The sequence below is a fragment of the Hylobates moloch genome, unplaced genomic scaffold (genome assembly GCF_009828535.3).
Source record: "Hylobates moloch isolate HMO894 unplaced genomic scaffold, HMol_V3 SCAFFOLD_18, whole genome shotgun sequence".
Lineage (NCBI taxonomy): Eukaryota > Metazoa > Chordata > Mammalia > Primates > Hylobatidae > Hylobates > Hylobates moloch.
Window position 1 is genome coordinate 7,711,956 of NW_026652293.1, and position 25,968 is coordinate 7,737,923.

Consider the following 25,968-nt stretch of genomic DNA (forward strand, 5'->3'; position numbering starts at 1 on the left):
AGGGTTTATTTTCCAGGCTTATAGCAAGAATCTGGAACCATGCCTTGATAGAGCTGGCACCAGATAGATACTAAAAAGCAAACAAAATCTAGTCTGTGCTTCTCTCCAACGTACTGGTTTACTTAAATCTGCCCTCCTATGCAATATTTTGTCAGGAATATCTTTATTTCATCAAAAGTTCACTATGGAAATGTACCAGCAATTCCATTTTAGACTGGTCCTTTGAAAATATGTTTTTTGGCTATACAATGACTTTTTTTTTTCATTGAGGGGATCAGGACACCAGATTCTGAAGGTAGAAGTAGGTTAAAGACCAGACTTAAATCTAAGCCAAATCATAGGAAGGGAACATGGCATGGACCAGTATGGGAGGCATCTCAGAGAGGGACATTATCTTTCTGAATGAGATTGCTCACCTACGATCCCACCGCCCTGAAGCCTGGCCTGCTGTATGACATTCCGACATCCTCTGTCCGGGCAGTTGCCAATCCTGGTTGTTGAGTGGGACTCTGACTTGGAATCTGTGCCCACAAATCTGGCCCACGACTTCCCCCTTTAGCTCTGAATTTTCAGAATTAGAGTCCCTCCTTGGGTTGGGTGTTATTTTTCAGAAGGCCTGTTTTAAACATCGGTATCACCTGAGAAGAGTAACAGCTCAGCATATATTCCTCAGCACGTAGCCCTAACAGCTCAGCATGGGTCAGGATATTGTGGAATTGTACCATCATAGGACCCTAAAAGAAGTACTGCAAGGACCTTAGTGATCAACCAATCTAACTACCTTGTTTTATATGAGAGAAAACTGAGGCCAGAGTGATGAAGTGACTTTATCAAGGGTATACCGAATCATTGGCAGTACCGAGAGGAGAACTCAGGTTTCCCCATTTCAGGTCCAGTGTTTTTTTCCCCCATATCTGCCATCCATCCCTCATTCCAATAAAGGGCTATTGAGAACCCATTATGTGCCAGGAATTATGGTGAGAGCTGGGGATACAGAGGTGCCTAATAGACAACTTGGCCTTCATGCTGCCTGCCAGTGCACATTGGCTACATGGATTAATGAACTCCCCTGCCCTCTGCCACCATCAGTGGGCACAGAATCGGTAAGTGTTGATGGGAAGATAAATGAAGAAGGATGTCTCTAACACAGGCTGTCACTTACCCATCCACCAACCCAACCTGAGCAGTAACACTTGCTATGGCGGAATGCACATGAGAATATTGGGAACATGGCAGGAGTGTGTTTGCGGAGGAGCAGTTGTAGGGCAGGAAGTAGAAGGAAAAAAGAAGCACAAGTCTCTGAAAACAGGCTTAGAAAGACACTGAGGCCAAACCTCCCTCCTCCTGTTGTAGCTGAAGGAGAGGAACCAGGCGTGTACTTGAGCCAGCTTAATGATGAGTCTTGCTTAAGACTCTACTTCTCTAGAGGATCAAGGAAGCTCTGGCACTGAATACAAGAATAGGAGGAAGCTGGACTCAGCAGCCGTCCCCAGCCTCCCACCTCTTGGGCTCAGCAGCTGTGCACCTCCCTGCTCCTGCACCCTGGGCCCCTCTCTCCACAGGGCTCCCAGCCTCAAACAGTCAAGCTCACAAGTTGGCTGGGGGCCAGCTTTCCCAGAAACTAGAAAGCTATGCTATGCATCTATCCTCTGTGAATCACTGCCCTCAGGTCATTAAGGAAACTTATTGGAGATCTGATAGCTACAACGAGCTTAAAAGAAAAACTAAAACTTTTTCATGAACTGATAATAACTAGTTGAAAGTTTCAACTGTTCTCCCAAAGGAGTCAAGGGTGGTGTTACTTGAGCATAGTAAGATCGCCTCCTCTTCTAAGAAGTCATGTCAGAGAGCTAAATAGGTACCCCTGGAGACTCCAGCCCCATTGCCAATGAAACTATCTTGTACTAACTCTGCCTCTCCCCACTTGGAGCTGAGGTCTGCCGGGGGGGCTTCCAGGGAGAGTGTTCCTATTCTATAAAGGGCTACCCCTCTCTAGATTCCAGGATGCCTAGGCACTAGAGAGGGAAAGCCCTTTATAGAATTTCACTGTGTTTCTGGCTGCCAGGATGCCTAGACACTGGATCCCCTCACAGGCCTGACAGCTTCCCAAAACCACTGTACACACATATACTCCTGATCCAATGGGGTGACTGAAATTCTTACCACTATTCGAGTCATTTCTCTACTCTCTAAAAAGCCCCTATAAAAACACAAATCATATACTATACAAATTATTACACAGCCCATCGTAGAAGTTTAGTTGGCTTTATTGGCTCCAGGGCTGAATGTTTTGCCCTAAAACAGTGAATCAGAATGACTGTGGGTGAGGCTTAGGCATTTTAGAATTTGTCCGGGAGATTTGAATGTGTAACCAGGGTGGGGAACTGCTGCCCTCAGGGAGCGGTGCACAGAAGGGGAAAAAAGAGACTTAGGTCTCGGCCCTCCCCTGCTCCAGGCTAGACCATCTCTGCGCGATGTTAAGAACGCCATTTGTAAGCTGGGCGTGGTGTCTCAAGCTTGTAATCCCAGCACTTTGGGAGGCCAAGGCAGGCAGATCACCTGAGGTTGGGAGTTCGAGACCAGCCTGGCCAACATGGAGAAACCCAGTCTCTCCTAAAAATACAAAAATTAGCTGGGTGTGGTGGCGCATGCCTGTAATCCCAGCTACTTGGGAGGCTGAGGCAGAAGAATCGCTTGAACCCGGGAGGCGGAGGTTGCGGTGAGCTGAGATCCTACCATTGCACTTCAGCCTGGGAGACAAGAGCGAAACTCTGTCTAAAAAAAAAGAACTCCACTTGTCTCTTTGGCTTTCAGTTTGGACTTCTGGAAAATGAGAGAATGGGACTTGATGATCTTCGAGGTCCTTTCCATAGTCCTCAGCCTCTTGGCCAGAACCAAAAGATGAGTCTCTTTCAACTGCAACATTTTGTGATTGTACAAGTTATCTTATTATTAGAAGAGCCAAATGGAGACTTTCTGGGAGTCCCTGAAGTCAAAACTGGCCAGGCTAACCCTCCTGTCCTTCATACAGTTCCTTTTACCTGTTTACTGGCCATGAAACTCAGTGTTAAACCAACCTAACAGAAGGCAATGGCAACATCTAAGGCTGCTCCTAGCTATAAAATGTGCACTAATCTTCGTAATGGTCCATCTTCCCCAAACCACTTCCTCCATCTGGACATTTATGGGATGGTGAATCAAGGGTTGCCCAGGAAGATCTCTGTGCAATGCCAGCTCTGGCAGGTCACACAATGTTCTGAGAGGGTTCTGAGTCCTAATCAAGAAGAGGCTTCTGCAGGCCAAGCTCCCAAAGGCTTCAGGGAGAAAAATGTCCTTATTCACTTTCTTCTGTCCAGGTCACAGTATGGCAGAAGAGGGACACATGTTCCCACTCTTCTTTGGCAAATAATAATGCCAGAAAAATTTTGAATTCACCCTTTGGCTAAAATGGAAGATTGTTAAATAAAGATACATTGATAAATATGTATTCTGAGAAACACATTTTATTTTTTATGATAGATCTGTTCCTGAAAACGTGGTGTTCAAGTTGAACATACAAAAACAGAACTTCTTTCTTCTTCAACGGAAGTGACACCTAACAATTTGGATTTAGATTTCTCTGCCTCTTATGTCTACTACTTGATAATGTAGAAACCAACATTCAAATCCAGGGAAGCAAATCCTTTTTTAAAAGATTTGATTAAATTATCTGAGGATAAATTGTGCCTTGTTTTTTATTTTTAACTATATTTTTGGGAGGGAGCTTCACAAACTCTTTATTATTCCCTTAAGATCCAACTTTTGGTTCTTATGACATCAGTTTCAGATGAGGATGCACAAGCCACTCTTCCCATTAGTATATTGGGAGGGTGGGGTTCCGAAAATATGCACTGTGAGTGGTGAGTCTTTGCTAGAAGGGTACTATCTGCTCATCTACCAAAGGGAAGGTGAGTAGAAAATTCCTAAAACTAAAAAATCAAGAAGTGGCATTATATATTTGTTATTTTAAAATATCAAGGTTAATAGCAAATAAATCTACTAAATTGAGTTTAAAATGGTGATCTACGTCAAGAAATACCATAAGTCAAGTAAAAAGATCAGTGACAAAATGGGAAAAAATATTTGCAACTTAAATGTCAGACAAAGGTTAATTTCCATGGTATATAAAGTTTCTCAAAAAGGATAATTAAAAAGGTCAACAATCACAGAAGAATCAGCTAGAGATATCAATAATTATTAGAAAAAGAAATGCAAATGGCCCTTAACGTTATGAAAAGATGTTCAACCTCACTTAAAAGGCATTCAAATCAAAGCTAAACTGAGATATTATTTTTGACTTATCAAATTGGCAAAAATCCAAAATTTAAGAATACACTGTTGGCAAGACTGGGAAAACAGACACTCTTATGCATTCCTAGTCATAATGCAAATAGGTTCAATCCCTACAGAGGATAATTTGGCAATATATAGCAGAATTGTTTATGCATATACACTTAACCCAGGAATCTCACTTCTAGGCGCCTATCACAAAGATTATACTAGTGAAATATGAAAAGATACACACACACACACACACACAAACATATATATCTTTATACATAGATCTATTTATCTATCTATAGAAAGAGGCAATTTATTATAGCACTATTTGTAACAGCAAGACTGGATACAATCAGAATGCCTGTGAAAAGTGACTGGATGAATAAAGTATGGTACTTCCATACACTGGAGTATTAAAAAACTGCAAAAAGGAAAGAGAAACATCTCTGAATTCTCCCATGAAGTGGTCTGCAGGATATGTTAAATGAAAAAAAGGATTATAAAAAATATACAGTATGCCACTTACATCAAAAATATCTTGCCATGCCAGAAAGCAATAGAGCTATCAAAGAACACTAAGACTTTATAAAAAGGACTCAGGATAAAATGGTACAGCCAATTTTGAAAAAGTTTGGCAGTTCCTCAAAAACGTGAACAGAGTTACCACATAACCCAGCAATTCCATTCCTAGGTGTATACCCCCAAAATTAACAACATATGTCCACATGAAAACTTGTACATGAATGTTCATTAGCAGCATTATTTGTAACCTGCCCAAGGTGGAAACAACCCAAATGTCTATTGATTGATAAAAGATAAAATGTGGTATATCCATACAAGGGAATATTATTTATCCATAGAAAGGAAGTACTGCTACATGTTAAAATATGGATGAACCTTGAAAACACTCTGCTAAGTGAAAGAAGCCAGTCACAAGAGGCCACATATTGTATGATTCCATTTGCATGAAATGCCCAGAACAGGAAAATCTGTAGAGACAGAAAGTAGATTGGTGGTTGTCAGGAGCTGGGAGTGGGAGGGGGAATGGGTAGTGACTGCTAATGGGTATGTGGTTTCTTCTTTGGGTAAGGCAATTGTTCTGAAATTAGACGGTGGTGACAGTTGCACAACTTTTTGAATATACTAAAAACCATTGGCCGGGCACGGTGGCTCATGCCTGTAATCCCAGCACTTTGGGAGGCCGAGGTGGGCGGATCACAAGGTCAGGAGATTGAGACCCTCCTGGCTAACACGGTGAAACCCCATCTCTACTAAAAATACAAAAAATTAGCCAGGCGTGTTGGCAGGCGCCTGTAGTCCCAGCTACTCGGGAGGCTGAGGCAGGAGAATGGTGTGAACCCGGGAGGCAGAGCTGGCAGTGAGCCAAGATCGTGCCACTGCACTCCAGCCTGGGTGACAGAACCAGACTCCCCACCACAAAAAAAAAAAAAACCATTGAACTGTACTTTTTAAAAGGGTGACTTTTATGGTATATTGAATTGTTTCTCAATTAAAAAGGTATATACTTTAGGGCTGGGCGTGGCGGCTCATGCCTGTAATCCCAGCACTCTGGGGGGCTGAGGCAGGAAGACAACTTGAGATCAGGAGTTCGAGACCAGCCTGGCCAATACGGTGAAATCCCATCTCTACCAAAAATACAAAAATTAGCGGGGGCATGGTGGTGGGCACCTGTAATCTCAGACTCAGGAGGCTGAGGCAGAAGAATCGCTTGAACCCGGGAGGTTGAGGTTGCAGTGAACCGAGATCATGCCGGTGAACTCCAGCCTGGGCAACAGAGCAAAAATGTCTCAAAAAAAAAAAAAAAGATATATACATTAAATTTTTAAAGTAAATATTCATCGATAAACAACAACACAAAAGGACTAAGGTACCAACATAAATCAGCTCCATTTGCCAAAGTCAGGACAATTTGAGCATCAAAGTAATAACTATAAGTGACTCAAACGTATAAAATATGTTTAAATCCATGATTTGGCCAGGAGTGGTGGCACACGTCTGTAATCCTAGCACTTTGGGAGGCTGAGGCGGGTGGATCACAAGGTCAAGAGTTCAAGACCAGCCTGGCCAAGATGGTGAAACCCCATCTCTACTAAAAATACAAAAAAAAATTAGCCGGGCATGGTGGCATGTGCCTGTAATCCCAGCTACTCCAGAGGCTGAGGCAGAGAATTGCTTAAACTTGGAAGGACGGAGGTTGCAGTGAGCCAAGATCGTGCCACTGCACTCCAGCCTGGGTGACAGAGCAAGACTCTGCCTCAAAAAAAAAAAAAAAAAACAAAAAACCATGATTTGAAGAATTCCAGAAAACAAATTTATTATCTTGAAAACTATTAATAATAGAAAAAGAAGCATTTATTCTGTCTTTTCTGTGCAAACTATGCTTAAGGATAACCAAATAGTTGATGAGAGAAGATTCTCTTTACAGAATTATTTAAAGTAATAATCAATGAAGGAATAATAGAATATGATCATTTTGCAATGCTGATAAATTATTGGATCTGTGCAATAATTAACAATGGCTGATAACATCACGAAAAGAGAGACAATCACACATTACATATCCCTGATGGATGCACCCAATAACACCTATGAAACACTCTTGCTAAAATACTAAACTAAACAAATCTAACCAGAATCTGATCAGGCATCAGCAAACAAAGAAACTTGTTAAACAACTTAACAGGGATGCAATTTTAAAAACATACATCATGGGAAATTCTACAAAACAATCTGGTTTCTTCAGCAACAACACTGCCAAGAACAAAGCATACAAAGGGATGGCAGTGTAATCTACAAATCACAGACCTAAGAGACACATTAACCAATGCCAATGCGTGAACCTTATTTGAATCTGGATTCAAACAAATAAACCACTAAAAATTTAAAGGCAATAAAACATTGTTTTTAGACAATTAAGAAATTATGAACCCTGACAAAATATGTGACAATGTTAATAAATTATTAATAGTTTTAGAGATTGTGATGGTTAATTTTATGTATCAACTTGACTGGGCCATGGGGGTCCAAATATTTGGTCAAACATTATTCTGAGTATGTTTGTTAAACATTATTCTGGGTGTGTTTTTGGATGAGGTTAACAGTTAAATCAATAAACTGAATAAGGCAGATTGCTCTTCTTTGATGTGGGTGGGCCTCATCCCATCAGTAAAGGCCTGAATAGAACAAACAGGCAGATCCTCCCTCGAATAAAAGGGAACTCTTTGTGCCTTACTGCTTACACTGGGAAATTGTTGTTTTCCCACCTTGAAGCCCCAGTTGGAAAATCTGCTCTCCTTCGGTCGTCTCAAGCCTGCTGGCTTTCAGACAGGAACTGATACCATTAGCTCTCCTGGTTCTCAAGCTTTCAGACTCAGACTGGAACTATGTTTTGCCTCTCCTTGGTCTCCAGCTTGCCAACTGTAGATTTTGGGATGTCTCAGCCTCTATAAATTATGTACCTAATGTCTTATAACAAATCTCTCTCTCTCTCTCTCTCTCTACACACACACACACACACACACACACACACACTGTCTCCTATTGGTTCTATTTCTCTGGAGAACCCTGACTAATACAGGGATGGTAAGGTGTTGTAGTTATATTTAAGAGTCCTCATCCTTTAGAAATACATATATGAAATACTTACAGATAAAATGATATGATGTCTGACATTTGCTTCAAAATAATCTTAGGATGGAGGGAAATGGTTAAAGATTTAGATGAAACAGAATGGCTATCTGTTGGTAATTGTGAAAGCTGGGTGATGGAAGCATGGGGTTTCCTCATACTATTCTCTCTGCTTTTGTATACGGATAAAGTTTTCTTTAGTAAAACAGTAAAAAATGGAAGAAAATGAAAAATAGGAAATTGAAAAATATTAGTAGTATGGAGGAATTACTTTTTCTCATAACAGCTACTATAGAATCATTTGACTCTTTATAATATGTGTGTGTAAAAATAAGTATCTTTTAAAAATTAAAAAGTGAAGAGGACCTACCATAAATATAATATGTAATGGTGAAACTTTAGATGCATTCTCATTAAAGGTAGAAACATCAACAATGCCTGCTCTTTGACATTGTACTGGAGACTTAGCCTTCGCAATAAGATAAGAAAAAGAAGAGCTAAATAGAATGGGAGAAAAAAATTATTGTTGTTTGCAGACAATACTGTATGTATAGATAATCCAAAATTATTTACAAACTGCAGGAAAACTGCTGGATATAAGAGCAAGACACAAAAATCAACATTGTTCCCATATACTGGCAATAACCAATAGTAACTAGAAAATGTGATATAACAGAATTATATACACAATGGCAACAGAAACTGTAAGGTACATAGAAATAAATCTATCAAAAGGTGGGAAGACATTTTTGAAGAAAATTATAAAACATTATTGAAGGACATAAGAATAGACCTGAATGAAATCATGAATGTATAAATTATCTCCCAAATTAATCTCTAAAGTCAATGCCTCAAACCAAAAACTCAACAACAGAACTTTTTTGGAACTCAATAAACTGATACCAAATTTCACCATTTCAAAATTGTGAGAAACATTTTAAAAATAAGAACAAAGGGAGGCTTGTTTTTACCAAGTATTAAGGCTCATTAGAAAGCTGTTGTACCCATGGCACATGGATACATATGTAACAAACCTGCACATTGTGCACATGTACCCTAAAACCTAAAGTATAGTAATAAAAAAAATTAAAAAAAAAAAAGAACTTGGAGAGCAGTGTTTAAACCAAGATTCTTAAAAAAAAAAAAAAAAAAGAAAGCTGTTGTACCTAAAATAGTGAAATATTGGGACAGGGATAGAAAAATAAATTAATAGAATAGGCCAGAGATTCCAGAAATAGCCTCATATAGAATTTGAAATAATATATTATACAGATGATAGTTGAGAAATTATGGACAATTCAATAAATGGAGTAATTGGTTTGCCCTGCTGGGGAAAAAATGAAGTTAGATTCTTACTCCACACATAACACAAAAATAAATTCCAGTTGGATTAAAGCTCTAAATATGAAAAACAAGGCCGGGCGTGGTGACTCACGCTTGTAATCCCAGCACTTTGGGAGGACGAGGTGGGTGGATCATGAGGTCAGGAGATCGAGACCACGGTGAAACCCCGTCTCTACTAAAAAATACAAAAAATTAGCCGGGCGTGGTGGCAGGTGCCTGTAGTCCCAGCTACTCGGAGAGGCTGAGGCAGGAGAATGGCGTGAACCCGGGAGGCGGAGCTTGCAGTGAGCCGAGATTGCGCCACTGCACTCCAGCCTGGGCGACAGAGCGAGGCTCTGTCTCAAAAAAAAAAAAAAAAATACATGAAAAACAAAAGTTAAATTTGTTAGAAGAACATACAGAGGGAAATATTTCTATTCTCAAGGTGCAGAACACAAGACACAAAAAGCCAAAATAATAAAAGGAGGAATTGATTGCATCATAATTTAAATTTTCTGTGTAACAAAAGACCCCATCCAAAGCAAAAAGATAGTGACAGATTAGAGAAGATATTGTCAACATATCAGAATATATAGAGGTCCTACAATTTGATAAGAAAAACAACCTAATAAAAAGTTGAGCAGAAGATATGAACGATTTACAGAAGAGAAAATCCAAACAACAAATAAATGCAAGGGAAGATACTCAAAATACTCAGTAATCAGAGAAATAAAAAAGCAAAATGAGATGCTATTTTTACACCTACCAGATTGATAAAAATTAAAAAGTCTGAATGTGAAGATGTTGGGAAACTAAAATGCAGCTGGTTGGACAACTAATTTAGTACAACTAATTTAGAGATAAAATTCAGGATATGGTCCTATTTAGTTGAAAACTCACACATTATATGACACAACAATACTTATACTCAGCATATACTTCTAGATATACACCTGGGAGAAATTCTGACACATGAACACAAAGAGGCATATGAGAACGTTCACTGTAGCATTTTAAAATAAAAATAAATAGGGGGAAAAGCTGGAAATAAATTAGAAAAGTTGGATAAATTTCTGGTGAACAAAATGTGCTATATCCATATGCTTAAATACTATGCAGTAGTTAAAAATGAATGAACTAGATCAAGCCTGTGTATCAGCATAGACAGACGTCAAAAATAATGTAGAATTTATTTATTTATTTATTTTTGGAGACAAAGCTTTGTTCTTGTTGTCCAGGCTGGAGTGCAATGGCGTGATCTCAGCTCACTGCAACCTCCTCCTCTTGGGTTCAAGTGATTCTCCTGCCTCAGCCTCCCGAGCAACTGGGATAACATGTGCCTGCCACCACACCCAGCTAATTTTTGTATTTTTAGTAGAGATGGGCTTTCACCATATTGGCCAGGCTGGTCTCGAACTCCTGACCTCAGGTGATCCACCCACCTTAGCCTCCCAAAGTGCTGGGATTATAGGCATGAGCCACCATGCCCCACCATAGTGTAGAGTTTAAAAAGCAATTTCCAGAATAATACAAGGTATCATTTATTGAGAGTAAGAGAATGGGGACAAGCATAGACAGCTGTTTGGAGAAGTTCTGCTGTGAAATGGTAGGAATTGTAATAGCTGGAAGCGGGAGTATAGTGGCTGAGGAGAGTTATAATTTTTTTTAAAATAAATATTACTACAGCTTGTTTGCAAATGGGTGGGAATGACAGACTGAAAATTACTCATAAAGAGCAAAATCCTTGGGAAGGTGGAAGCTTGGGCTCCAAAGCACAAAAGGAGAATGCTACTATATTTTAGGCAGCTAAATGGTAAGAGGTCATGGGATAGAATGAAGGCGCTGAATTTGTAGGCTGTTGCGGAGATAGAACCTTCAAGAAGTAACGCTAATTGGATGTCTGGTGACATTATAAAGGGGAGTCTGGTGAAAAGGCAGGACAAAGGCCGGATGCGGTGGCTCATGCCTGTAATCCCAGCACTTTGGGAGGCCAAGACAGGTGGATCACCCACCTGATCATCAGGAGCTCGAGACCAGCCTGGCCAACATGGCGAAACCCCCTGTCTACTAAAAATACAAAATTAGCTGGGCGTGGTTCGGGTGCCTGTGATCCCAGCTATTTGGGAGGCTAAGGAGGGAGAATCGCTTGAGCCTGGGAGGCAGAGGTTGCAGTGAGCCGAGATTATGCCACTGCACTCCAGCCTGGCGACAGAGCAAGACTCTGTCTCAAAAAAAAAAAAAAAGGCAAGACAAAAGGACCTCCCTCCCGTCACAGACTCTGCCCTGTCTGAGAGTCTGGGACCCGTACTATTGTCAATGCTAACTTTTTTTTTTTTTGAGACAGAGTTTCACTCTGTCGCCCAGGCTGGAGTGCAGTGGCGCGTTCTCGGCTCACTGCAAGCTCGGCCTCCCGGGTTCACGCCATTCTCCTGCCTCAGCCTCCCGAGTAGCTGGGACTACAGGCGCCTGCCACCACGCCCGGCTAATTTTTTGTATTTTTAGTAGAGACGGAGTTTCACCGTGTTAGCCAGGATGGTCTCGATTTCCTGACCTCCTGATCCGCCGGCCTCGGCCTCCCAAAGTGCTGGGATTACAGACGTGAGCCATCGCGCCCATTCTGTCACTCCTAACTTCTAATCTGCTCTAGGGAGAGTCCCAATAGTCCATCTTGCATACTGAAGATGAAGTGAATTTCACAGCCAACACCACACAATACCTTCTCTACTGAGCTGTAAGCTGCCTCTGGACTGGATGGTGTTTTGTTTTCATTTTTACCCTCAGCACCAGTGCCTCTCACATAGAATTTAGCCAAGCCGGTTAGGTGTTAAGTGCTGCTGCTGCGCTATCAGAATGGCACACGGGGCGGGTTCTAGACCGGCCTCTGCTGCTTACTCGTTCAGTAATCTTCTAGAGCAAGTTCTTGAACTTCTCGGGGCCTATTTTCTACCTTGCGGAGTGGTTAACTGCGTTTAGGATATTGGAAGCACCTAACGCAGGAAAAGCACATAGGCCGGAAGTTAAGACGTCCCTTGGGGACGAAAATACCGGGAATTTCTCCCGCTGTCCCCGTCCATCAAGCGCACCAGGGCTCTCAGGTCTAGCTCCTTCCACCCGCCACCTCCACAAATATCCTCACTTTTTCTTCCTCTCCCTATGTCTCGCAGTCCCTCAACAGGGTCTGCGGTCAGACGTCACTCCCAGGTGACTGGCAATCAGGGATGCCGCCTCGCCCACCTGGCCACCCTTGACGATAGTGGATCCTGCGCCGGCTAGCCGGCTGGCAGGGGGCGCACCAGCAGAGCCGCCAGCCGAAGTGCCCCCGCGTAGGTGGGAGGAGTGACTGCCTCTCACCATCCCCCGGGGATGCACCTGTGGAGAGACGGCCCGAGAGAGTTCCAGTGTGAGCGCGCAGAGGCGCTTATCTGCCTGCCTGCGGGTCGGTGGGTCCTGCCGGCTGCTGGGCGCTGGCCTGCGTCGCCTGCTTGTCTCGCTCCCTGTCCCTCGTCCGCTACCCCCTCTGGCCCCCCTCCGTCCAGCAGCCGGCCTCTCGGTCCTCCCGCCGGGTGGGTGCCTGCGAGCCTCACTCCGCCCTCCTCTGCAGGAGCCAACTGGCGAGCCGCAGGCCGCCGGGCTGGGCCTGGGAGCCCATAAAACCCGCCCGGGCCGCGCCGCTGCGCTCCCGCCGCTGCTCACCAGGCAGAGCGAGCGGGCTTGGCTGGGGCTTCCAGCCCTGAGCGCGACGCCGACAGCCCCGGACCGCGCCTCCAAGCAGGCTGAAGGGCTTCCGCTCTTGGCTTCCTGAAAAGTTTGGAGAAAGTGAATTTGAGGTGGATTGGAGGGTGGTAGCCCCTCCCCAGCCTTCTTTCCCTTCCAGAAGCCTCCCTCTGCACAGCCTCCCCAATTCTTCCCGTCCTGATTCCCCGTCTTCCTGACCCCTCCTTCTCCCTCTCCTGGGTCCCCTCTCCTCACTGGGATCAGCAATCCCAGTCACATTTTTTCCTTCCGAATCTCATCCTCCCTCCTCCTCTCTATCCCTGTCCACTGAACGATTTCCACCTATTTGCAAGCCTTCTCCCTGTCATTCTCACGCTTCCCCTGTCTCTCCATCTTCAGGCTTCTCCTTTCTCTCCACCTCCCTTGCCACTCCATTTTATCCATTAAACCTCTCCACTTGCATCCACACCCTCCCTCCATCCTTCCCTCCCAGCAAACCTTGCTCATGGATTCTGGGCCTCTGTGGGATGCCAACCCCACCCCTGGGGGCACCCTCTCTGCCCCCAATGCCACAACACCCTGGCTGGGCCGGGATGAGGAGCTGGCCAAGGTGGAGATCGGAGTCCTGGCCACTGTCCTGGTGCTGGCCACTGGGGGCAACCTGGCTGTGCTGCTGACCCTGGGCCAGCTGCGCCGCAAGCGCTCCCGCATGCACCTGTTCGTGCTACACTTGGCCCTGACAGACCTGGCCGTGGCGCTCTTCCAGGTGCTGCCCCAGCTGCTGTGGGACATCACCTACCGTTTCCAGGGCCCCGACCTCCTGTGCAGGGCCGTCAAGTACCTGCAGGTGCTCAGCATGTTCGCCTCCACCTACATGCTGCTGGCCATGACGCTGGACCGCTACCTGGCTGTCTGTCACCCCCTGCGCAGCCTCCAGCAGCCCGGCCAGTCCACCTACCTGCTCATCGCTGTTCCCTGGCTGCTGGCCGCCATCTTCAGCCTCCCTCAAGTCTTCATTTTTTCCCTGCGGGAGGTGATCCAGGGCTCAGGGGTGCTGGACTGCTGGGCAGACTTCCGCTTCCCTTGGGGGCCACGGGCCTACCTCACCTGGACCACTCTGGCTATCTTCGTCCTGCCGGTGACCATGCTCACTGCCTGCTACAGCCTCATCTGCCATGAGATCTGTAAAAACCTAAAAGTCAAGACACAGGCCTGGCGGGTGGGAGGAGGGGGCTGGAGGACTTGGGACAGGTCCTCACCTTCCGCCTCAGCTGCCACCACTCGGGGGCTGCCATCTCGGGTCAGCAGCATCAACACCATTTCACGGGCCAAGATCCGAACAGTGAAAATGACCTTTGTCATTGTGCTGGCCTACATTGCTTGCTGGGCTCCCTTCTTCAGTGTCCAGATGTGGTCGGTGTGGGACGAGAATGCCCCTGATGAAGGCAAGTGGGGTCTATGTGGGGGCAGTGAGGTGGGAGAGACGGGAAGAGAGGATGGGGGATTAGGTCAGGGTTACAATGCCTCCCAGGGCCGGGCAGGTGACAAACTAGTGGGGCAACGAAGGAAGATGGTGCCTGCTCCAAGTGAAAAGGGGCAGTTACGATTTCCATTCAGCCTACAGATGCCATGTCAGTATCTTTTATGTGAAAGTTCCAGCTTTAAAAATTTTGGTAACTAACAATTTTAAAATGCTATGTGGTACTAATGAAATATGACCATTAGCACATTTGGCCACCAACTACCAGTTTGCTAGATGGGCTTTAAAATCATAGAATGATAGCAATTTGTGGCCTATGAACTTGCTTTCTCAGCCTCATCCCTCCTGCACCTGGACATGCCTTTGAGCTCCTTCTCAACAGACACTTCCAGTTAATTAGGGTTGGCACATGAAAACCCTGAAATTTCCAGTTCAACCTCTTCATGTTACTAATGAGGAAACAGAGGCTCAGAGAGGAACTGTTACCAGCTGATGTAGTGAAGTCCCAGGTTCTTGGTGCCACGAACAAAGTATTGGATGTGACACACACAAATAGCAAAGTAGCAAAAGTTTATTAAGCACAGTAACACTCTCAGAGAGGGGAGAGCAGGCTGACCTCTGTGAAATGAGATCAGTGTCAGTTTGGTGTACTTTGGGCCTTTTTATATGTTTTTTTTTTTTTCTCTTCTCCGAGCTGCCTAATCGTTAACCAGCATCTGCCTTTTGATTGATAGGTGGGTTGCTTAGTTACTTTGGCCCTTTGTGCACTTGCACGTGACCATCATCTCATAATTTTAAGTGCATGCATGCTGTGCAGTACCTACGCATGAGCTTTAATGGGCTAATTCTCACATGGGGTCATTTTAGGGATACTTTTTCTCTTTAATACACATGCCCATCTCTGAGGAGCTGCCCCTTACTGGGTTGGTCTGGATCTAGCCAACCATGGGGGCTCTTGACTCACTTCGTGTAACTTTTGTTTTGGCTCAGCTTCTGCTTCTTATCTTGCCTCTTGCTCACCCTCCTCTTTATCCTGCTTCTGCTCCTACTCATTCTGCTTTTTATCCAACCTCTAGTTCCCTATGCTGTTTTCCTGCCTCAGAACCATGACTTGCCCCAGCCCTCACAGCTAGGGAGTGACAAAGTGAAGAATAAAGCCCAGGTCTTCTGTCTCCTTGTCTTTTTCCTCAACCCCATTAATAACTCTGATTTTAAAAGTGGTTCTAAAAGGAGGGAGACCTTTCTCCTGTGTGAAAAACAAAATGGGAACCTCTAAGAGGGCTGTGCTCCAGTTGGCACATGAGAGGCCTGGCCCTCATCATTTTTCTGGGGTGTGGTAGACAGCGTCCTCCTGAGCTTTAGACAGTGCCTGATGGTCTGGCCGCCCAGAGATGAACTTGTTCTCAGGAAGGCTGGAGCTGTGTCTAGGCAGCCTATGTGTTGGAGAGCAGTATTCAGAACAGCTGCTCCTGCTCCCCTAAGCAGGAGTGAGTCATGGGAACAAGTGCATGCTGACCTGTCTGGGTGGCTATGAAGAGGGGTGATTGTGCCCTGCAGTTCACCTCACAGTGTGCACAGCTCAGGACGTATAGTGGGTACCGCCTGCAAGTGTCCTAGGCAGGTCCTGCGCACAGGTTCCTCTGGAAGCTTCCTGAGAGTTCACTAAGCAGCAGTCTCAGGCCACCAATTCCCCTTCCTTTGTGTTGTTGTTTCTGTTCTCATTTTGCTCATCCCAGGACACGCTCAAGCCAAATGCTTTGCTTTTCTGGAGAGATGAAATAGAGGAGAGCCATTCATGAATTTAACACAACCATGCAAGAGACGTGCAAAAGTAACACCAAACTTCCTTCTTAATGCAATATCCCTTCTTAATCGCCCTTTTGACATCGTCTGGGCAAGAGACTATTTGCAGATTATCCTTTAAGCAATGAGAAATTCTAATTAATTCTAGCCAGCTGTAGGGACCTCCCTGCTCTAGCCAAGCACAGAATAGAAGGAAGGAGGGTTTCCTAGGCACAGGCACATTCAGCCCTTGTGCTACTGAGGAGTGGCCTTCTGTATTTTAAATTTGAGTCACTTGAGACTCATCAAGGTAAAATAACTGGTCCAAAATGCCACTGCTAGTGAGAGATAGAGCTTGGGCTTGAATTGAGGTCTTTATGGGCCAAGATTTATCCAGGTCATGGCTTTACTCCCAACATTTTGGCTTAGCCAGTGGCACCGGGGTGAGATGGTCATCTGCCTCTTTATTGAGGAGAAGATGGTGCTCCTGCCACTCAGCCAGTGCAGACTTTCCTGCTTGCCTGTGGTATCAACCATCATCATCAGCCTGTCCCTCAACACCTCAGCCCTCACTTGTGTAGAGTGATTCGCCACTTACCAAGGACCTCTCTGGGCAAGGAATGCATGGGACAGTGGCTTGTCCCAAAGGGTTGTCTTACAGACAGACAATGTGCTCCCAGAAAAATGAAAGCCCTTGAGGGAGAAATTCATTACTTTAAACTTGCTTTCCAGTACATGCAGTTCCCCTCCACTGCGAGCTGGCCTGTTGGCCCCCTGGCCCCAAGTCTTTGGTCAGAGCCTGCTTGTTTCCTTCTCCCTGCCCCTGTCCCCGACCATCAGCTGAGTTTCTGGCAGGCGGCAACGGAGGCCAGGACTGGGTGTGGTAGATTATCCTCAAGGGCTGGGAAGCGCAGCCTCCACTGCCTCTGGCACCTGCTCTGCAGCACCTCCTCTGTGGCACATCTCCAGCCCCTACCAAGGCCTGGCTCAGGTGAGCCAAACCAAACAGGCACTTCCTAAATGAAGGAACCTGTGGAACTCCTTTGTCCCTGGCTTAATCTGGACACTAAATGTGCATCGATAGAGGAGACAGGATGAATACTGTCCCCTCAGCCAAAGTCATTTCCCAAATCTTCCGCAACCTGTAGTTACACATTAACTAGGGAGCAGGCCAGAATCCAGGCAAAACGGAAGGAAGGCTGAGTTTGTTTTTGAGGCTTGTCCCTTGCGTTAGTCCATTTGCATTGTTATAAAGGAGTATCTGAAACTGAGAAATTTATGAAGAAAAGAGGTTTATTTTGGCTTACGGTTCTGCAGGCTGTACAAGTAGCATGGTGCCAGGCTGGGTGTGGTGGCTCATGCCTGTAATCCCAGCACTTTGCGAAGCTGAGGCAGGGGGATCAACTGATTCCAGGAGTTCAAAACCAGCCTGGGAAACAGTGAGACCTCATCTCTACTAAATATAAAAAGAATTAGCCAGGCATGGTGGCACACTGGTTCACCCCTGTGGTCCCATTTACTGAGGAGGCTGAGGTAGAAGGATTGCTTGAGCACAGGAGGTCAGGGCTGCAGTGAGCCATAATCACACACTGCACTCCAGCCTGAGGGTCAGAGTGAGACCCTGTCTCAAAAAGAAAATTAAAAAGAAGCATAGTGCCAGCATCCGCTTCTAGCGAGGGCCTCAGGAAGCTTCCAATCATGGCAGAAGGTGAAGGGGGAAGCCAGCGTATCACATGGTGAGAAAGGACAAGAGAGAGAAGGGAGAGGTCCCAGACTCTTTCAAACAACCAGATCTCATGTGAACTAACTGAGCGAGAACTCACTGTTACCAAGGGAATGGCATTAAGCCATCTATGAGGGATCCACCCCTGTGATCCAATCACCTCCCATCAGGCCCACGTCCAACACTGGGGGCTACATTTCAACATGAGATTTGGAGGGCACAAACATCCAAACTCTCTCTCTCTCTCTCTTTTTTTTTTCTTAAGATGGAGTCTTGCTCATGTTGCCCAGGCCGGAGTGCAATGGCGCGATCTCAGCTCACTGCAATCTCTGCCTCTTGGGTTCAAGCGATTCTCCTGCCTCAGCCTCCCAAGTAGCTGGGACTACAGGTGCGCATCACCACACCTGGCTAATTTTCTGTATTTTTAGTAGAGACAGGGTTTCACCATATTGGCCAGGCTGGTCTTGAACTCCTGACCTCAGGTGATCCATCTGCCTTGACCTCCCAAAGTGTTGGGATTACAGGCATGAGCCACTGTGCCCAGCCGACATCCAAACCATATCATCCCTTTTCCACTTCCAGGTGCTTGCCACTCTACTTTCACTTCTCTCCCCTGAACCAGTCCATCCAGGCCCAGATACCTTCAGCTTCCTGCTCCTATGACTCATGTCCTCTATCAAATGTTCTCGGCCTATGTCTTCCCTTCTCTTGAGCCATGAGTTGCCACATCCATGAGCATGCCCCTGGGACACATGCACAAAGAGCCTGTGCATCTGAAGCTTTCACAGTGCTTTGCAGAGTGGGCACTTGAGCTTTGCCTTTTATTTTACTGGTTGAAGTTCTGGTGGAGTATAGCATCTCTACCTTACAGCTGAAAGACTTCGAGTTGCAGCTCTTACTAACTGCTCTATAAAAACTAGAAAGCTTACTTCTAAGGTTCCTTCCAGTTCTGAAATTGCTTTCAATGATTCTACAACCTCCACTGAAGAGTGAGGTGACTCAGTATGCCACCTATGCCATGGCTATAACCATGACAGATCCAGCAGGAGGCCAAAGCTCATCCTAGCAGCTTTCCTGTTGCCATGAGGGTTTCACTTAGTCTTTAGAAAGAAGATTTTGTCTGGAAGGAATCTTATAGCCTTGGCATCCTCATATTTTGACTGCCCAAGAGAGAAAATAGTTTTTCCCTGCAGAAAGGTGCATTTCCTAGGCACAATCTAAGAACACAGAACAAGTTCTGGTCTGGAGAGGGATGCTTGGAGGCCCAGTACATAAAAGCTGCCCCCTCGGCTGTAGGGGGCAATGATGGCATAGGTGTCAATAGGGCAGTCAGGCTCCATTGATTGCCCCATCAGGTCCCCAGCATAGGGTCAGGCAGAGTTGATGGTCACACACTCAATGACTGAATGTAGAATGAGTGGGCCTGCCCCTGAGGGATAGAAGGGGACAGAGTCCAGGAAGCCATGTGAATCCATGATCTATAATGTAAGTGGGGATGGAGACGGACGGGGCCTGAGCTTGGTTATTTTCCCTGCCTGTTTTACAGAAGTTGTCTCATTCTAGATCTACATCCATTAGGGGGCTCAAGGTCTAGGTTTTGGAACAAAGTCAGTTTCTCCTATCTGGGCTGATCCTATCCCTGACAGCATTCCTTCTTCTCAATTTAACTTGAAGCAAACCTCAGCTCCTACCTTCACCCTGCAGTTACAGAACAAAAACAAACAAACAAAATCAGCATGGTAAGACGCTGGAGCCAGGAGTCCCAGGTTCAAGTCTCAGCTGTGTGTGTCTCTCTAATTATAGGACCCTGAGTGACTCCTTTCTCCTCTCTAGGACTCAGTTTCCTCATCTGTTCCTCATCTGTGGGGCCTGGATGCTCTCCCAGGTCCCTTCGAGCTGCCATTCTGAGGCTTCTCATGCTTCTCTCTTGGTAGATTCCACCAATGTGGCTTTCACCATCTCTATGCTTTTGGGCAACCTCAACAGCTGCTGCAACCCCTGGATCTACATGGGCTTCAACAGCCACCTGTTACCGCGGCCCCTGCGTCACCTTGCCTGCTGTGGGGGTCCCCAGCCCAGGATGCGCCGGCGGCTCTCCGACGGCAGCCTCTCGAGCCGCCACACCACGCTGCTGACCCGCTCCAGCTGCCCGGCCACCCTCCGCCTCAGCCTCAGCCTAACCCTCAGTGGGAGGCCCAGGCCTGAAGAGTCACCAAGGGAGTTGGAGCTGGCAGATGGGGAAGGCACTGCTGAGACCATCATCTTTTAGGAAAGACTCTCTGGGGTCTGGTACTGCCCCCAGGACTAGTGGAGGTTCTCTGCCCACCTCGGGCACTGGACATGAGAGCTGGGAGGGTAAGGGTGGGAGTTAGAGGAGCCCTGTCTGAAGCGGAGTGAAAAGGCCAGAATGGGCCCTCTACCCTGGTGTCACAGCTGCCCCTAGTGTGAGGGCTGCCTCATGAGCTCCCAATCTCAGACACTGGCAGTTAGGGAGAATCAAACTGCCTGTCTCCCTGGTCCTGCCATATTCACAGGGTGTCCATGCACACATGGTGTCCCAGATCTAGGCAGGCCTAGGATGGTGCTGTCTAGGGGTCCATGGGTGGCAGGAATTCAGAGGCTGGCCTTGTGCCCTGGCTACCTGTCTCCATTCGAACCTGACTGGCATATCTCAGCCTAATCAGGAGAGGGGAGAAGTGAAAAACTGTGAGGAGGACTCTATTTGGATCCTGGATTTCTTTTGTTGTTGTTGTTGTTGTTGTTAGAGAGAAAATTGTTTCATGAAGAAAAGTGAATGGGTATGTAGGGATTACCCTGCTGTGCCCAGCTGTCTGTTGAAGGGAGATGGTCTGATGGAGATGCAGGATTCGGTACAGTACCTGGTACCTAGCAGGAACTCTGCAAATGCCAGTTCCTCTTCTCCTCATGCCACCCCCCATGACAGCGTGGATGACAGAGGAAAGTGTTGTGTATTCTCTGTGGTCTGGTCCACTGTGAGTGTGGGTGGGAAGAAAGAGGGAGAGAAGGAGAAGATGAAAATGGTCATCACAAAATTAACAGCAAGAATAAGCCTCAAGGGCAGCAGGGACTTGTGGCCCTCCCTCCTTTCCCCAACCCACCCCCCAGGGAATCCAGCCTGCTCTTTCCCGGGGGGCTACACAGAGGAGACCTCCTTTGAGAAAAGGTGACATCGTCATGGCTCTGGACACCCTCCAGGCTCTTCAGAGCTTCCACCATGAACCATATGGATGCTGTGATCCAGTTAGGAGCCCGGGTTTGAATCTCAGCTCTGCCTTCAGTATCTGTGTGACCTTGGGTGAGTCACCATCCCTTTCCAGGACCCAGTCTCCTCACCTGTATAATAGGTGAGATGATCTCTAAGCTCCAACCTTCCATGACTCTGCAATACTGGAAATGGTGTTACAGAGAAACACAAAGGATATTGTAACCAACAGGGTCTAGAAGAGTTGTTGGATTTTAATGACAATGACATTGATATACTCTTTGACTCAATTCTGGTGACGGCGGGTCCCACCATGGCCATACTGTCCACTTTTGTCCTCATCTGGGTTGCTGAATCCTCCTCCAAGGCTGGGAGAGGCTGCAGGCCAAGGTAGACGGAGGTAGAGGAAAAGCATGGCACATGCTCATTATCTCCAGGGGACTTTTGTCATGGCATAGCTTCCCCACCTCAATTCTGATTCCAATTGAAGAGAGAGCCTTGCTGGTAGAAAAGACATCAGCTGAAACATCAGGAGAGCTGCATCCTGGTTCTGCCACCACTAATGACACACATCAATAAAATGCTGGCCAGTCCTTGCTAGCTTGGTTCTGAGAATCAAATAGGACTGTGGATATAAAAGTCATTTGTAAAGTCATGAGCTCTATACTAATGTAAGGAATTACTAATCTAATTAAGAGCTCCTGAGGGAAGCTCTAGGGAACACTTTCAGTCTCTACCCCGACTCCCAGGGAAACTTTGAGGAATGACTGTGGCTTTGCGGATGTACTTCTTTAAGAGGCCACTCAGCTCTAAGAAGCCTCCTGAGGCTTTCTAAAAAGAAAAGAGCCTTGCTGAATGTTGTGAGTGAGCAAAGAGTCCCAGTCCTTCAGTGCTAGAGAACTGGAGAGTGAGATCCTAATAGGACCAAGGCTCAGGCAGATAGGAGGACCCACAGTCTCCCTCTCACTGAGTTCTGTTGCCCGTATCAGCCCCTGACATCCAACACTTCTTCCCTGTCTATCTGCCCTGGTGAAGTGGGCTTAGAAGCCTCCCATGCCAGCCAGAGCTGTTGAGTCTGCTCCTTCCCCTGCTTACATAAGTGGCCTCCCCACCCCCTTGCCCCATCTTTAGACCACAGTTTCTGAACCTAATGCCTAGAGTTGGTAAATCTTTGTTCTTCATGATGACTGGGAGGTAGAAGGAACACCAGCTGTGTGCCCCAAAGACCTGGGTTTGCATCTTGGTCTCACCCCTTTTCTACCTGTATCAACTTAAGCAAGTTATCCAATCTCCCTGAGCAATGCTTTCTTCATTTATTAAATAGAAATAGCAATGCCCACTTTGTTGGGAGGGATTTGTAAGACTGTAGAATAGAGATAGAGCACTCAACAGATGTTAGAGAGGGGAACAATGGCCTGGCTCCAGATTGCATCTGGTAGATGGCCTCCAGGGTCCTGACCCAGGAGAGTCTACAGTTCAAAGAGGAAAAGAGGAGACGGACCTGAGATCAAGGCTGACTAAAGCAACTTTCTTGTCTACCCTTTGCCTTCTATAGATCCCCTCTTACCGCTATGGTATTTTCTGTTTTGCATTGCACAAGAATAATTTACTTGGGGTGGTGGCTTTGGAGCCCTCGTTGTTCCTCCCATGGAAAGGCTACACTTGATCTTTTCCAGAAAGCTGGTTCTGTCCCGTGATATGGCCAGTGAGGAGCGACTGCACACTGGCTGAGGGCCTCGGGAACCCATTCCAGGAAGCTCCTGAAGGAAATGGTGGTTCTCATCTGATCTATGAGTGAAAGTTCTGCAGGACCTGTAGGAGGCTCTCCTGGACAGTCTGGGCCAGTGCAAGAGCCTTGGACAGGGTTCAAGGAGGAGGGGCCCTGTGGAAGCAAGAAGGAGGCCCTGTGATCTCTGGGGTGAATCCCATTTCTGACGGCTAACCCCAGGAGAAACTGAACAATGCCGTCTCTGGCTGGGCACTTGTGTAAATTGTTTATGCCACCCTGTGACTGTGAATGACAGTACTTTAGTCCCTTAAAACCTATGTACAAGCAAGACATGAGGGGCAGACGGGACAGAGAGGAGGGCAGGAGGGGTTCATCGGTTGACTACGGGGATTTCTCAGAATCCTTTCTTATGTTGTTTGGTACAGGCCAGTACTTTCCCAGATAATGTGTCTGTGTTTTGTATGTAAATAGATCTTTTATCTACTACAGGGCTATAGATTCAGCCCAGGCTGTAGCAGTTCATTCCTGGGTCAGAAACCCAGGTTGAAATTCACCAATAAAAAGATTTAATATCCAGGAAATTCCTATGCATCTTTAGTTTTCTAGGGGCAATGATAATTGGATGTGCAAGATAAAATTAAAGTTTGTCTTGAATGAAGGGGTGAGGTTGTTGGGGAAAGGGGCCGCCACCCTGCATCCAGTTTAAGTGGGAAAAGCAGAGTGTCTTCGAGTTTGCCACAGGGCCACAAGGTGGCAGTGTGGAGCCAAAAGTGGGCCTGGCCTCCGCTGGGCTTGACTTGGCAGCTCCTGCCTAAGAATCAGGGTAAGGCCCTTTCTCTAACCAAATATTGCTGAGATCCAGTGCACATTCTTTAACTCTACTGGAGGATATGAAGCAGTAGTGACTCACAGGGAAGGCTAGGAAAGTCACCCAGCCTCTTAGCTTGTGAGTCCTCAACTTCCAAAGAGTCTTGGTCCCTCACTTGACCCGGTTCTCCTGAGATACCTGGACACACACTGGATTCTCTCTAAACCCACAGAGATTTGGCAAGGCAAAGAACAAGCGGTTTCTACTGCAAGGTGAGGAAATGTGTATAGGAATTCCTGCCCAAAAGGCAGCAAGACACATGAGTCAGTGTTTGAGGGCCCTAGTAGGACCTCAAAAAGCCACATGAGCTATAGTTACTTTACGGGTTCTGGTTTAGAATCTGGGGGCATGGGTTAGGAGGCTTCTTTGAGAGTGCCTTGGAGCCCAGCAATCTGTCCCAATTCCAGAAGCAAAGAAACCCACTGATGTTGAGCGTAAAATACCTCCTCTCCCTAGCACGTGTTGGTGGCTAATAAGATGCTCGTGGAATTTTGCTGCAGTTCCCATGGTGAGCATTTGGATGCTTGCTCCTTTAGAATAAGAATTAATTGAAAACAGGTCACATTTATTATGGTCTACTGTGGTTTATATTCCTAGGTCATTGTTGGCATGTAATCCACCATCTACTGGTTGCCAATAGCAAATCAGTTTTTCTGTGTCTTATTATCAGATAATTTTGGAAAAATCTTTGTCCAGTCCACGTCCATGGAGAAACCCAGTGTGAAACAGTATGATTGTTCCTGGGAGGTACCAATGACATATAACGTGGGAGAATGTGACTTCACTGAACTGGAAGCTATGCTCCTCAAAGGGTGGTTACTCATACAGGTGACTATTTGTACTGATTTAGACAGTTCACACTTGAAGCTCATGGAAATATGACAAACAAAAGGCCATTTTATTTCTATGTGGCTTGCAATGACTTTGAGGATTAGTTCAATTTGTTAGCTGGCCCTAATCATTAGCTTATTGGCTCAAACTCCTCAGGAGGTGACATCAGCCTTTCTCTGTACTTATGAGGGCATCTGAACAGTCATGTGCACTATTGAAGTTCTAAGCTCTGTAAGTCACTTGGTAGAGTCACACGTTTAAATCTACTGTTAAATCTAACTGTTAAATCTAACAGCATTCTCCAAGAATGCCTTCACTTTATAAGCAATCAGGGTGGGTTCTAATGTTAACTTCCAATGATATATTCACTATTGAATGCCATATTTCTGAAGCAGAGTTTATTACAGAGCTTAATCAGATGGTCTACAATCATTCTACAGCCTCTGGTCTCTGGTCCCCCTGACGTCAACTCCCTGCGCCAGAGTATCACAGCAGCCTCTGAGCCCAGACACAAACAGTTCTCCAGACAGTGCCACTCAGGGCCGCCCCTCAGGCATTTATTGAGAGCCTGCAGCAGGTCAGATCTGTTCCTTTTCCTTCTGCCTTTTCTCCCATCAGTTGATTTTCCACCGTTTTTTTCTTTTTCTTTTTTTTTTTTTTTTTTGAGATGGAGTCTCACTCTGTCCCCAGGCTGGAGTGCAGTGGCACGATCTCGGCTCACTACAAGCTCCGTCTCCCGGGTTCACACCATTCTCCTGCCTCAGCCTCCCAAGTAGCTGGGACTACAGGTGCCCGCCACCACGCCTGGCTAATTTTTTGTATTTTTAGTAGCGACGGGGTTTCACCATGTTAGCCAGGATGGTCTTGATATCCTGACCTTGTGATCCGCCCACCTCGGCCTCCCAAAGTGCTGGGATTATAGGCGTGAGCCACCACGCCCAGCCTCCACCCTTTTTTTCTAAACCGAGGTCAGAAATCACCTCTTTCTGGGATGTTTTTTCTGATTAAGCCTGGCTGATTCTAACATCCTATTCCCCGGATCTGTGTAAATACTGATAGGCTCTGGTTTCATTGCTCTGTGTTCATTGTTTGTTACATGTTGTTTTGTACATGTTCTCTGGCTCTTTCCTGTCCCCACAATTAGGTCATAGATGCCTTGACCCCACCCAATCTTCTTTTTGTTGATCTCTCCTCTCAACACCCAAGGCCTGTTCCAGAATTCTGTGGAAAGCAGGCAGTCTGTTTACTCTCATCCCCTCTCCTGGTGGGAACTGTCTCAGCAGTGTCCCTGCAGTGTCTCTTGGGTGCAGTGTAACTTGTCTGAATC

General features: G+C 46.1%; 1 protein-coding gene and 1 long non-coding RNA gene across 2 annotated transcripts; one reads left to right on the forward strand and one right to left on the reverse strand.

The window, feature by feature from the left end:
• Positions 1–3,118: 3,118 nt before the first annotated feature.
• On the reverse strand, positions 3,119–12,568 carry LOC131381807 (uncharacterized). The gene is made up of 3 exons (XR_009210750.1): positions 12,526–12,568; positions 12,008–12,278; positions 3,119–3,436 (listed from the first exon to the last, which is right to left on the reverse strand). It is a non-coding gene; the product is annotated as an uncharacterized LOC131381807 (long non-coding RNA).
• Positions 12,569–12,966: 398 nt separating this feature from the next.
• Positions 12,967–23,523, forward strand: AVPR1B (arginine vasopressin receptor 1B). Its single transcript, XM_032137279.1, has 2 exons — positions 12,967–14,450; positions 19,925–23,523. Exons 1-2 carry the CDS (start codon positions 13,511–13,513, stop codon positions 20,257–20,259), a joined length of 1,275 nt encoding a protein of 424 aa, XP_031993170.1. The 5' UTR covers positions 12,967–13,510; the 3' UTR covers positions 20,260–23,523.
• The last annotated feature ends 2,445 nt before the right edge of the window (positions 23,524–25,968 follow it).